The 11504-nt window shown below is 26.5% G+C and overlaps 1 protein-coding gene across 1 annotated transcript; it reads left to right on the top strand.

Moving 5' to 3' along the window:
* Nucleotides 1-218: 218 nt before the first annotated feature.
* LOC145833369 (muscarinic acetylcholine receptor M2-like) lies at nucleotides 219-9334 on the top strand. The gene is made up of 5 exons (XM_082940547.1): nucleotides 219-568; nucleotides 2804-2966; nucleotides 4130-4266; nucleotides 5548-6252; nucleotides 8773-9334. The coding sequence occupies exons 1-5, from the start codon at nucleotides 219-221 to the stop codon at nucleotides 9332-9334; spliced, it is 1917 nt and encodes a 638-aa protein (XP_082796673.1).
* The last annotated feature ends 2170 nt before the right edge of the window (nucleotides 9335-11504 follow it).

Below are 11504 nucleotides of genomic sequence, written 5' to 3'. Positions count from 1 at the left end.
CTTTACGAGTAAGAGTTACAAGCTTTGAGTTCATTATTTAGTTATAAGTACGAAACTAGGGTTTACTGGTCAACAGAGAATACCTAGTACCCTTCGAAATGTTTAACTTAAGTAAAAGTTCAATCATAGCTGAAAAACTCGCAGTAACGTACAGTTATGATTTCAATTTTACTTCAAACAAAACTTCGATTGAAAATCAGACATATTACAACGCTAACATGTCTTCCGAAGTCAACGGGACGCAATCTGCTGACAACGCAGTCTTCTTGCGCAATGTTACAATTTGCTTCTTCTCAATCGCAGCTTCTCTGGTTACTGTGGTGGGCAACTTGCTCGTCATAGTATCCTTCATCATCAACCGTGCTCTCAGAAAAGTCAACAACTACATCATAATGAGCCTCGCAGCGGCTGACTTCCTCATTGGTCTGGTGTCGATTAATTTTTTCACAGCCTTTATTGTCAGCGACAAATGGCCCTTCGGTCCGATCCTCTGCAAAATATGGTTGGCTCTGGATTACGTAGCAAGCAACGCTTCTGTTCTCAATCTTACTATCATTTGTTTAGTACGGTAAGTTTATTTTTAAATTATATTGTGAAAAAAGTAGTAAAATATATAGCATGGTTTTGAGAAAATTACGTAAAATACAAAAAAAACTTAAAGTGTAAGCTATGTATTAAAATATTTTTTACGACATAAAATTAAAATCTCTATATATAGTGTCTTTGATGTTGAGAGAAAAGTTAAATTTAATTTATATGTCAATTATTTTTCTTCGATTCTTAAACTTTTTTTAGAAGCATGATAACAGTAAAAAAGTCTATAAACTAATAAAAATTCCGCTTAATTAAAATCACAAAGCTAAATAAATTACCAAATGTTTTAAACAAAACTTTAAAGATTTAGGATATTTTAGCACAAAAGTTTAGGTTGAACTAGTTATCTAGCAAATAAAAACACGATATATTTTATACGGTAAAAAGGGACACAAGATAGTTAATTTTTTATTACTTCCTTTTTTAGATTATTTAGTTATAAAAGAATATTTGCATAACTAAAAAAAGAAGACATCATAGACTAAAACTATTTATATAAAAAACGTTATTCTTTAGCACGCACATAGATTATAAAAGGTTAAATCGATTATTCTAACTTGCTTGTAATGATTTTGTGGGAAGGCAAATAAGACAAGTATCGACAGGGCATTGAACAGTTAAGTAAAATTTTTCCAATAAATAACTCAAATCGATGGCTAATTGAGCTAAAGTCTACCGTATCATCATCAGCAGTTTAATATATTGACTTTAGAGCTCAACACTTTAGGTGCATTACTCACACTTACTAGCTTTTAAATAAAATCTAAAATGCAATATTTAATTGTTACTTACACCAAGTTTGTTTAAGGTTTTCTTATTGATGATTAGAGTTATTATATATTTGCTGATGAAACTGATGATACCAAATACTAGCTTTATTTAGAAAAATTAACTTTATATTACAAAGCTTAGCACATTATATAAAACTATTTGTACTTTTTTGCAAACATTTAATTAAACTTGCGGAATCAATAAAACAATAAAAAGATACTTGGAACTACAAGTTTTAAAGCAATCGTTTATTTAACTAAATATTCACTATATATTTTTTTTAATTATAATATAAACGATTCAGTGATTCTAAGTTTATTTCAAAATATTTTCGCAGTGGTATTACTACCAGTGCTCTTCAGCCAAAATAAACTTGCAAAATCACTACATATGGCTACATATATATATATATTAAAAACTAGAAAACTAATTGGGCGTGTTAGTTGTTTTTAAGTAAAGTTAATTAGTTTGCTTCTGGTTAACTAGGTATAAGTAAAGGAAACTAGTAGATTACGTAAAAAAGTTTCTTGGTAAAACTTAGTGTATAAAAACTTTAACGGAAAATACATTTTAAATTAACAAAAAGAAGTTGATAGAAAAACATAAAAATAAGTACAACAGACATTACAAATTATATATTGATCTTTTTTCCAGATTTTAAGTAAGTATTTATCCTTATGTTAAATATACATTAAAAAAAAACTTTTACACGAAAAGTATTTCAAACAAAAAACCTCAAAACTACAAAAGTTTACAAAAGTTTTTCGAAAACAGCTTAATGCTTACCATGTAGATATGTTTTATTAAAATTTTTACATAATTTTTGTATTTGTTACTTCTAAATAAAAAAAACTACATAAATTTTTACTATAAAAAAATTAATTACTGTAATACGGGTTAGGTTAATTTTAATCTAATCCTTGGCAATTCCTAGTTTGATTATTATATGTTTTTTCAAATAGCGAACAAAAGTATTTTATTATAAAAGTACTTTATTACACTTGAAATAGGTTTTTAAGAAAATATTTGCACTACATTATGTTTGAATAGAACTAAGGATTGTTATTTTTAAATTTTTAAATATCATTAAAAAGTAAAGTAAAACTAAAAGTTATTATCATTTTGTTTTAAAACTTAATTTCTTGAATAAAATAGTTTACATATTACTAAAATTTACAAATGGTGAACTTTTAAGTTTTGTCAAATAGATAAAAAACAAGCTTTTTTATTTAAACATAAAAAATATACTAAATTTTACTAGTTTAAATCTAAATCTAATGGTTTTTGGTAGTTTTGTGTTTTCTACCTCAAAATAAGTTTTAAAACATTTGTTTCAGCAAAAAAAAAACAGAAATAATAAAAATATCCACGTAAAATATTAGTAAGGTAATCGATTCAAATCTATAGTTTTTATATTAAAAAATGCTTAATCGAACAGGTATTATTCGGTCATCAAGCCAATATTTTACCGCCATCACAGCTCTCCAAAAAAGTTTGTAATTGCCATTGCCGGAGCATGGATCATATCTTTTGTACTTTGGGCCCCTTGGATATTATTCTGGGACATGATCTCACCTAGTTCTACAAACTTACCAAAAGAAGTAACTCTTATCAACTTTAGCTGTAAAATTGATGTTTATTTGGCTTAGCCGGTGACAAGTATTTATCTCGCGCAGCTTGGCTCTAGTTTGAAAATAAAATTATTAAATTATTCATAAACAAACTCAAACTTTTGTGGTAAAAACAATGTAAAGTTAATTGAAAATATTTGTACCTCCCTCTTTTAAAAAACTCCGTGATGTAAAAAATACTCTAAGCATATGTGCCTTTTTTACTTTTTAACTAAGACGCAATATAGAACGTTCACGTGTTACACCTCACAGCGTTCAAGTTCAAGCAGACGCAAGATTAATTTAGTAAAATAAAAGATTAGTCATACAACCTTGAATATTACGTCGAACATATTCTAATTTTAAAACATTTTTGACGTTTGAAATTTTTTTTATACTTTTACATAAATTAGTACTATTTATTAAGTGGAAAACATAGAAAAATAATACGTTAAAACTTTTTTATATATTTTACTTTTTGTTCTTAAACAGATAAACAAAAGCTCAAAATTTTATAGAAATTGAGACTAATTATATACGTATAAGTTTTTTTGATGAAAGAATATTTATCAAAAAATAAAAACTAGTGTCCATGACACTTTTCATACTAAATGGGTTTAGACTTTTTTGTTTTTTAACTTTAACAATTGTAAAATATTATATTTTTGTTTTTAAACTCTATTGAAAAATATTTAGATAAAAAAATTGATCTAAATATTAAAATGTGTTTAAACTTTTGTTAAATAATTATTGGTAATACTAGTTTGAGTAATATGAGAAATATTCTGTGCACACTTAAATTTTGATAACGATTTTTTATGTAGAACAACTAATATTGTTTTTTTTTAGTTAGTAATTTTTTAATATATCAAAAGTTGTAGAGGAATATAAAAAAAAATAGAAAACAAGATAAGGTATATCATAAGAGTTTTATGAATTTTGTTTTATCAAAAATATTTCATTAAAAAATTTAGAATAAACATCTTACAAATTTCTACCCATATTAGGTTTTTTTAGTAAGACAGAACTAAACCATATAGGAAGAGTGTACGCATTAGTTTTTAAAAGAAAAATAGATGTTAAAGTACTAGATTGAGTGTTGTTACAACTTTTTACCTCGCAACTTTGAGATATAACAGCTTTAATACTTTCAGGGTCAATGTTTCATTCCATTTTTAAACGACAATCCCCCACTAACTGTGGTGACAGCACTTATCGCTTTTTACTTGCCAGCAACTGTTATGTGTATCCTTTATTACCAAGTGTACATAGGAATAAAACAGAGAAGAATGTAAGTTTGAATTTTAAGCATTCGTTTTTTATTTTTTATTCTTGATTTTTGTTATATCTTTTAAAATTAATGCATATAAAAGACCTATAAATAAATTCACTAACTTCATATTTCTAGCTTTATTTATTTTAACCCAACGCAACAAACATTATTAAAAAAGAGTCAAGAAAAATGAATATAAATTTTAATTTAAACAGTTTTTATATAAATAGTACCCTGTCTTATACAAAACACTAAATATTTTTACTAATTTAGTTTGTTAAACTTTTAAAATTTGCAGTTAATTACTTATTACTTTTTTAATTGAATTGTATAAAGACTTGCAAATTTTATTTTACAACATTAAAAAATCACGTTTAAAGTTTGCTTTATATGTTTGCAACTACATCAAAAATTATTTTACTTATAAAATTAAAGATCTAAACCACTAAAGTTAATTTTTACTAAATAGCTGCTCATAATTTTTATATTAACTAAAATTGTAAAATATTAGTTTACAAATAGAATTTTCATTCAATTTAATTTTCAAAAGTTAAAAAAATGTCGAGGAATAAAAATAAACAATTAAATTAAATCAATGATGATATTAACTTTAATTTTTTTTGTAGTAATTCTACTATAGATGTAGTTAAATAAACTTTTTTTTTAAATATATAAGAACTATTATAATTTTTTTAGATATATGTTTTAATGACATAACTGTAATGTAACAAATTATAGATTACAATTTTAATGTTAAAGTCGAAGGAACAAGATAAAGTTTTTTGTTTTAATGGTAAAAAATTACAATTTTTTGCATGTCTGACGCGTAAAAGAAAGACTACGTGTGTCAGTTTTCTTTTAAGAGCTATTAAAGATCAAAGGAAATAAAAAGCAAAGCGCCTTTTATTTTTCTGTCTTAAGCCAAACTCAACCAATACCAATGCAAATTCAGAAAAAAAAAAGTTTTGACCTAGTGGCAGCCAAAACGTCTCTGCTTTTTTACAAACACAATCGATAAAAGCAAAAAATCCAAACTTAAACATCGGTCATTTGGCTCGAATGCAACAGCAAAAAAGAGGAGTGGTTGCATTTTTATGGATGCACCCTCGAGATGCGCGCACAAAACGAAAGCGGTTCGTGCCAAAAACAGTGAATATAAGTTGCTTAAAATCGATCGCACACATTATAATAAAGGCAATAAAAGTAACTAAAAGCAGTTTTGACGAAAGCTGTCACACTATAATGAACTCCATGATTTGTTTTATTATTTACAATCTTTTTTATTCAACACACACACAGGAAGCTGATGGCGATGAAAAGCAGTGAAGTGGCAAACGACCAGCAACAGGGGCAGGGCGCAGTTTCAGGGAAGCACCGACCGAGCGCCTCTTCCATCTTGTCGAGGTTCAGCAACTTCTCGTTCAGCTTCTTCCGCGGCAACAAGTCACAGAACAACAACAACATGAAGGCCGTGCAAGAGTGCTGCGACAAGACACCGAAAGGCGAAGGTGAGGATCAAAATTCGGGAAAGAACGAAAAGTTTGTGGAAGAGACGGCGGAACTGATGAAGGAAAGCGGGATCGGTGGAGAGTCGTTTCCTTCCGGCGACGAAACCTCGAACGACTCGGAGGTGAAGTGCAAGCTGAGCAAATGGTGGTCCGAGAAAGTGGAAAACGAGCAAGCTAGCTGCACCGCGGAAACAGAAGGTCAGGAGGTTTACGTTAACAAAAACGCGTTGAAAATGGAGTTCATAAACGACGTTGACGGGCTTGAAAGGACGAGAGAAGAAGGAAAATATCATCAGCTGAAGACCGACGATCAACAGAAGTGCAACTTGAAAAAGTCTTTGAGTCAGAGACTAAAAAATAAGTTGAAGGGAAGCAAAACAAACAATGACGTGAGTGACGATTCGTGTTTAAGTGGTACGGTTTTAGCAACTGGCGGAAATTTGTCCTCACCACAAATCAGCTGTCCCGAGCTCAATTACCACAAGGAAAAAAACAAGTTGTTTTTTTGTTATATTTTTAATTTTTGAAAATAATATTATGTTTTTAGTTATTTAAACTTGAATAACATAAGTGTGATTGCTTAATTGCTTCTTCGACTATTTTGTTACTGTATGAAATGTTCATTTCACCGAAACTAGGTAATTAAACAGAACAGTAATTTTTGATCGATGTATTTTGTGTGTTCAGCTATTACGGTTATAAAACTGAGCAATAATTTGTTTAAATACAAAATTAAATCATAAAATTTGAAACTTAGACATAAAAATAGTATTATTTTTCAATAACTAAAATTTCAAATAAAACTACTTAACATAAGAACATAAAAAATATATACGTTTTACATCAAGCTCTTTTTTAGGAATAACTATAATTATCTTTCAATACAAAGTGTAGATTAAAAAAAAGCTTGAAGTAGATATAACTAAAAGTACAGTTTATGTTATTTCAGTAAAATCATTAAAAATAAATACAACCTTTTTTTTAAGTAAACTTACATAAGTTTACAACAATGTTTTATATAACTTTCTGTAATTTAATTATTTAAGTTCCAAAAATTTAAACTTTACCTACTATTTTTTTCTAATAAAAATATTTTTCTTATTGTTCTTAACTTTTTTTTTTTAAATCATTAAAACATTCTTTTTTTACTTAAAGCAAGATGTTTAGATGTTAAGTACATATTTTGACTACAACTTTAGCTTAATAAGCTTGTAATGTCGTAAATCCTGTTTATACATAACACTTACTCTATTTAAGATTAGTATATGTTATTTCTAACAAATTGAGTTAATTTATAAAAGATTATTACTGTCTAATCTTTTATTCGTATACAGGTATAGGCTTTTTCCTAATAAAAACACCATTATATATAATAATTTTTTAGTTATAAAGCTAATGGTACCAAAATTATAAGTAGCTTTCGATCTATTGTAAGTATTTTTTTGAAATTTTAAGTTGTTTTATGAATAATTTTTTATGGAGACACGTTTATATTTATTTTTAATTTTTTATGACAAAACTTATGCTCAAATTAATTATTATAACTACTTGTAAAAAACTAAATAACCAAGCTTTAAATACTTAAAGTTTTGTTTTATAAGTGAAAAAAAAGAATAAAACTACTTATAGTAAATTACTCAAATAACCTTTAATTGAAAAAACATTTTTTTTCACTAAGAATAAACGTAATTTCATTATCAAAAGCTTTACAGTGCTAGTGAGTTCAGAAAATTTTTAGGTCAAACAAAACGCTTTTTTTTTTCAAAATAAATTACAAAGTGGGTGACGCAAAACGTTTGGTCTAAATATTTTATTTTTCCTAAATGATTAGCAAATTTTATAAAATAAAGAGAAAGTAAAAATATTTCGTAAATTTGCGCCAACAATGCTTTGTTTTGTTTGGCTACTTAAAAAGGAAAGGAAGAAGCTGAAATCAAACAAATTAAATCGAGTTTTTCGCTCTTAATATATTGATTTTACTACTTTTAATCTAAAACTAAAGCATGGTATTCAAAAGCAGTTGCTTTATCATTAAAATCGTAAATTTTGTGTTAAATAGGCAAAAAATTTCAGAATATTTTTAATCTCAATGCATTGGTTAATTTTTTGATTTCACAGTAAAAAGCTTCAAAATTCTTAAATAAGTCAATTTCTATAAATAATAGATAATAAAACTTGTTTTTTAGCAAATAACGCTTTAAAATTGATTATTGAATCGTTCAACTTAATTATAAGTCTTAAAATTTTAGCTATAATTAGAATGTTTTATAATATAATAGAAATAAGGTTAATATATGTTCAAGTAGACATAGCAAAGTTTATTTTAAACATAACTTATTATATACGTATATAGAAAAAGACTAAACAAAGTTAAAAAAACTTAAAGTTTTTTACAAGCTGAAAATTAAAAATTATGTAGAATCTTCTTTCTCTAAATGTTACGTAATATATTTAAAAATTTTTTCTACATAAGCTAAATGTTTTAACCACTGTGAAATATTTTCTATTTTTGTGTTGTGTATTTACGTTAAAGTAATTTAAAGCAATTAATGCTTTTAAGATAATTTTTTTTAATTAATTATACAATTTGTTTGTTAATTTTTCTCAAACTTATTTTTATAAACAAACTAACTTTTTTATACCTAACCTTAATAAAAATATAAACGGTAATGGATTTTTAAAAACTATGAAGTATAAACTAATTTAGACAAGTTTGTTTAAATATAAAATAGTTTAGCCTAATAACGATATAAAAATTTAATAAACAAAAATAAATGTTCTAAGGTTTTTTAAAGTTTAATCTTGTGTTTTGTTTGAAAAATACAAGAATGAAATGTTGACTGTTTAAAGGTTAACACATATGATAACAACTTAAAGATATAAACATAACATAACATTTTAGAAATAACTTAAAAGTTTCAAAACTATTTCTTTTTACGTCGATTACTAGTAGTATACTAACAGTACAGCAATAACGTAATTACATTGTAATAACTCTTATCTATTTTTTTTACAGTTCTGGAAGTTCAAAAAGACTCAAAAAAGAAGAACAAACCTATGACTACGAAGAAACTTCGAGTACAGAGTTAAACACAACTGAAAAGCCAGCGGTCGAAGTCAAACCTGCAACCGAACCGTCAAAGGACGGCAACAAGCCCGTTGAAAGCAAAACATCTTCAGCTAAAGAGCCCCAAAAAAGTGTTGGCAAAAACAAGGCTATCGGAAACAACAGCACAGACATAACAAAGGTGAATGAGCTGCTAAAACGTCAGGAAAGGAAAAACCTTCGCAGCTTGCAGAAGGAACAGAAGGCCACGCGCTTGCTCGCCTCCATTCTAGCTGCATTCATCCTTTTGTGGCTGCCCTACAATGTCTTTGTCATCATAAACGCTTTCAACGCTAACTTCATTTCTTCGGACGCGTGGAACGTGGGCTACTGGCTGTGCTACCTGAACAGCACCCTCAATCCGATTTTGTACGCTTTGTGCAACAAAGATTTCAAGCTCACTTTCAAGTACGTGTTGCAATGCAAATGGATGCGCAGCGACCGAAGAAGATACTTGCAGCAAATGAGGTGATGGTGAAAGTAGTTTTAAAGAAAAGGGGAATTAGTCGAGTGCATAACGCTATACGGTGTTTTTTAAAGTTTATCATTACTTGTTTTTTTGTTTAGTTAAAAATAAAAGTGTTTTTAAAACTAATTTATCTATCTAATATTTTTTCCAAACTCGAGAATCTTTTTGAAACTTTCATTTTAGTTCTATCACTTTACGTTTAGCACTGACATTGTACTAAAATTTATTCAAAACTATTTTGATTTCGTTATTTTCCTTTATCTTTAAAATCTTCAAACTATTATTTGCAAATGTTTTATATCTTTCTTTTTACTTTTTCATTTTTCGACAGTATATTACAGTTATTCATCTAAGCAACAGCTTAAAAACAACTACATCATAATCCTTTAAATAACTTAAGACTATACAAAAACTTTTATTTTAGTTAGTTTTTGAGTTTTTTTTACAGTTCAAAATAATTTTTTTTTTAATTTTAAATTATAAAAATAAAAGAACTTATGCTGCATTTTGCATGTTTCACAAAAAAATCTTTACCTTACATTATTTCGTTATACAATCTTTCGCAAGTGCTCAATGTTTTACTGAAATAAATTCGTGACAAAATTGTTTTATCTTTTTTTTTATAAAGTAATTTAAACCGAAACTTAGTAATTTTGTTTCCATTAAAAATGTAAAAGATGTTCATTTTTGTCGTAAATAATCTTATTAAAATACTAAATTCAAACGTTGTGCCAATACTAGAAAGTTAATAGTAAATAAAACTAAGCTAGTATTTTTAAAGAGACTTTTCTTAACAGAAAAGTGTTAACAGTTTTTAAAACACGTTCATAAATTTTGAAATCTTAGTGCATAAAAAGAATTGAACTGCATTTTTTATATTGACTCTATGATTATTATGTTTTAAGTCTATCTAATTCAAAATTCAAAAATAAAAAAGAACCAATATAACTACTTATTAATTGATATAAAAGATATTCATTATCTTACTAAATATATATAAACAGAATAAATTTTGAAGATTAATTGAAAAAAAAATTTAAAAACAAAAAGCAAATTTTGTTCACACTAAAGCGTGTCTTCGCATCACATAATTTTTTTACAAAATTTACATAGAACTTAGGCTAGTAAAGACTATAATTTCGATGATATTTCAGTTTTTTATTGGGAGTTGCAGTTTAAAACATACCCCAAAACCTAAAATACTTTTGAAAACGAAAAAATATTTAGTTGTATTCTTATAAAATTAAATCGTAAGTAACAAAAATTAAAGTGTGTTTATAGTAAAAATAAAGTAGTTGAAGTAACACAATTAGTATACCTGCTTAAATCAATTTTTGTATAAGCTTAAAAACATTTTAAGCATAATTTATCTTTAATTTGTTCATTTATAAAAATAATTGTTCCATGTTTTTGAAATCAATCTTTTAATTTTTATAACCTTTCTAACAAAATGGGACTTAAATTTTTGCATAAACTTTTATTGAGAAAAAACCTATTTTGTAAAAAATATTTTAAAACAAAGTCATTACATAAATACTTAACAACTGTATCTAACGTTTTGAAAGTAGAAAAAAATTCATATTAGGTTATAAAACTTGTAATAAATAGAAAAATAAACTATAACATGGTTATCACACAAAAAAAGTAAGTTTAACAAACGGATATTTTATACTAGCTGTTTTACATTTCAGATGAAAAGCGTAACTAAAGAGCAACATATTTTAAAATCGAACTTTTGCAGTCTTTTGTTGCTATCTCAGAGTTGTTTTTATATAGCTTATATATGTTTTTAGTATCTTCATTCACTCAAAGTATATTTCTCTAAGGTTACGTTTGAAGACTTGAACTATATTCTCTTAAATGTTTTGAATCATTTATATTTAATTATAAAAAATATCTTTTAATATTGTAAAAAAAAACAGCTTAAATTAAAACATAGTACACACGAAAAAAATACTACAAACAAAAATGAGTAAATGTGACTTTTAATAGTTGTACTACACTGAACTTGAAGAAATTGACTTTAAAAGAAACAAGATAAAAATCTGTGATTTTTTGTTTTTGAAAACTTATCTACTGCTACTTTCAGTAGCTGCTGTGACACAGATCAAAATTATTTGTCCAATATTGGTGAGATAAAGCTTTCAAACGAAGGATACAATGACGTGTAAAG

Source organism: Thalia democratica, chromosome 4 (genome assembly GCF_965202585.1).
Source record: "Thalia democratica chromosome 4, ktThaDemo2.hap1.1, whole genome shotgun sequence".
Taxonomy (NCBI): Eukaryota; Metazoa; Chordata; class Thaliacea; order Salpida; family Salpidae; genus Thalia; species Thalia democratica.
This window is presented reverse-complemented; position numbering and strand designations above follow the sequence as displayed.

Bases quoted from the DNA above. Each gene is read 5' to 3' on its own strand.
- LOC145833369 (XM_082940547.1), top strand. From the start codon at position 219: ATGTCTTCCGAAGTCAACGGGACGCAATCTGCTGACAACGCAGTCTTC. The intron at 569-2,803 runs GTAAGTTTATTT...TTAATCGAACAG, and splicing joins ACTATCATTTGTTTAGTACG to GTATTATTCGGTCATCAAGC. The intron at 2,967-4,129 runs GTAACTCTTATC...TAATACTTTCAG, and splicing joins CTACAAACTTACCAAAAGAA to GGTCAATGTTTCATTCCATT.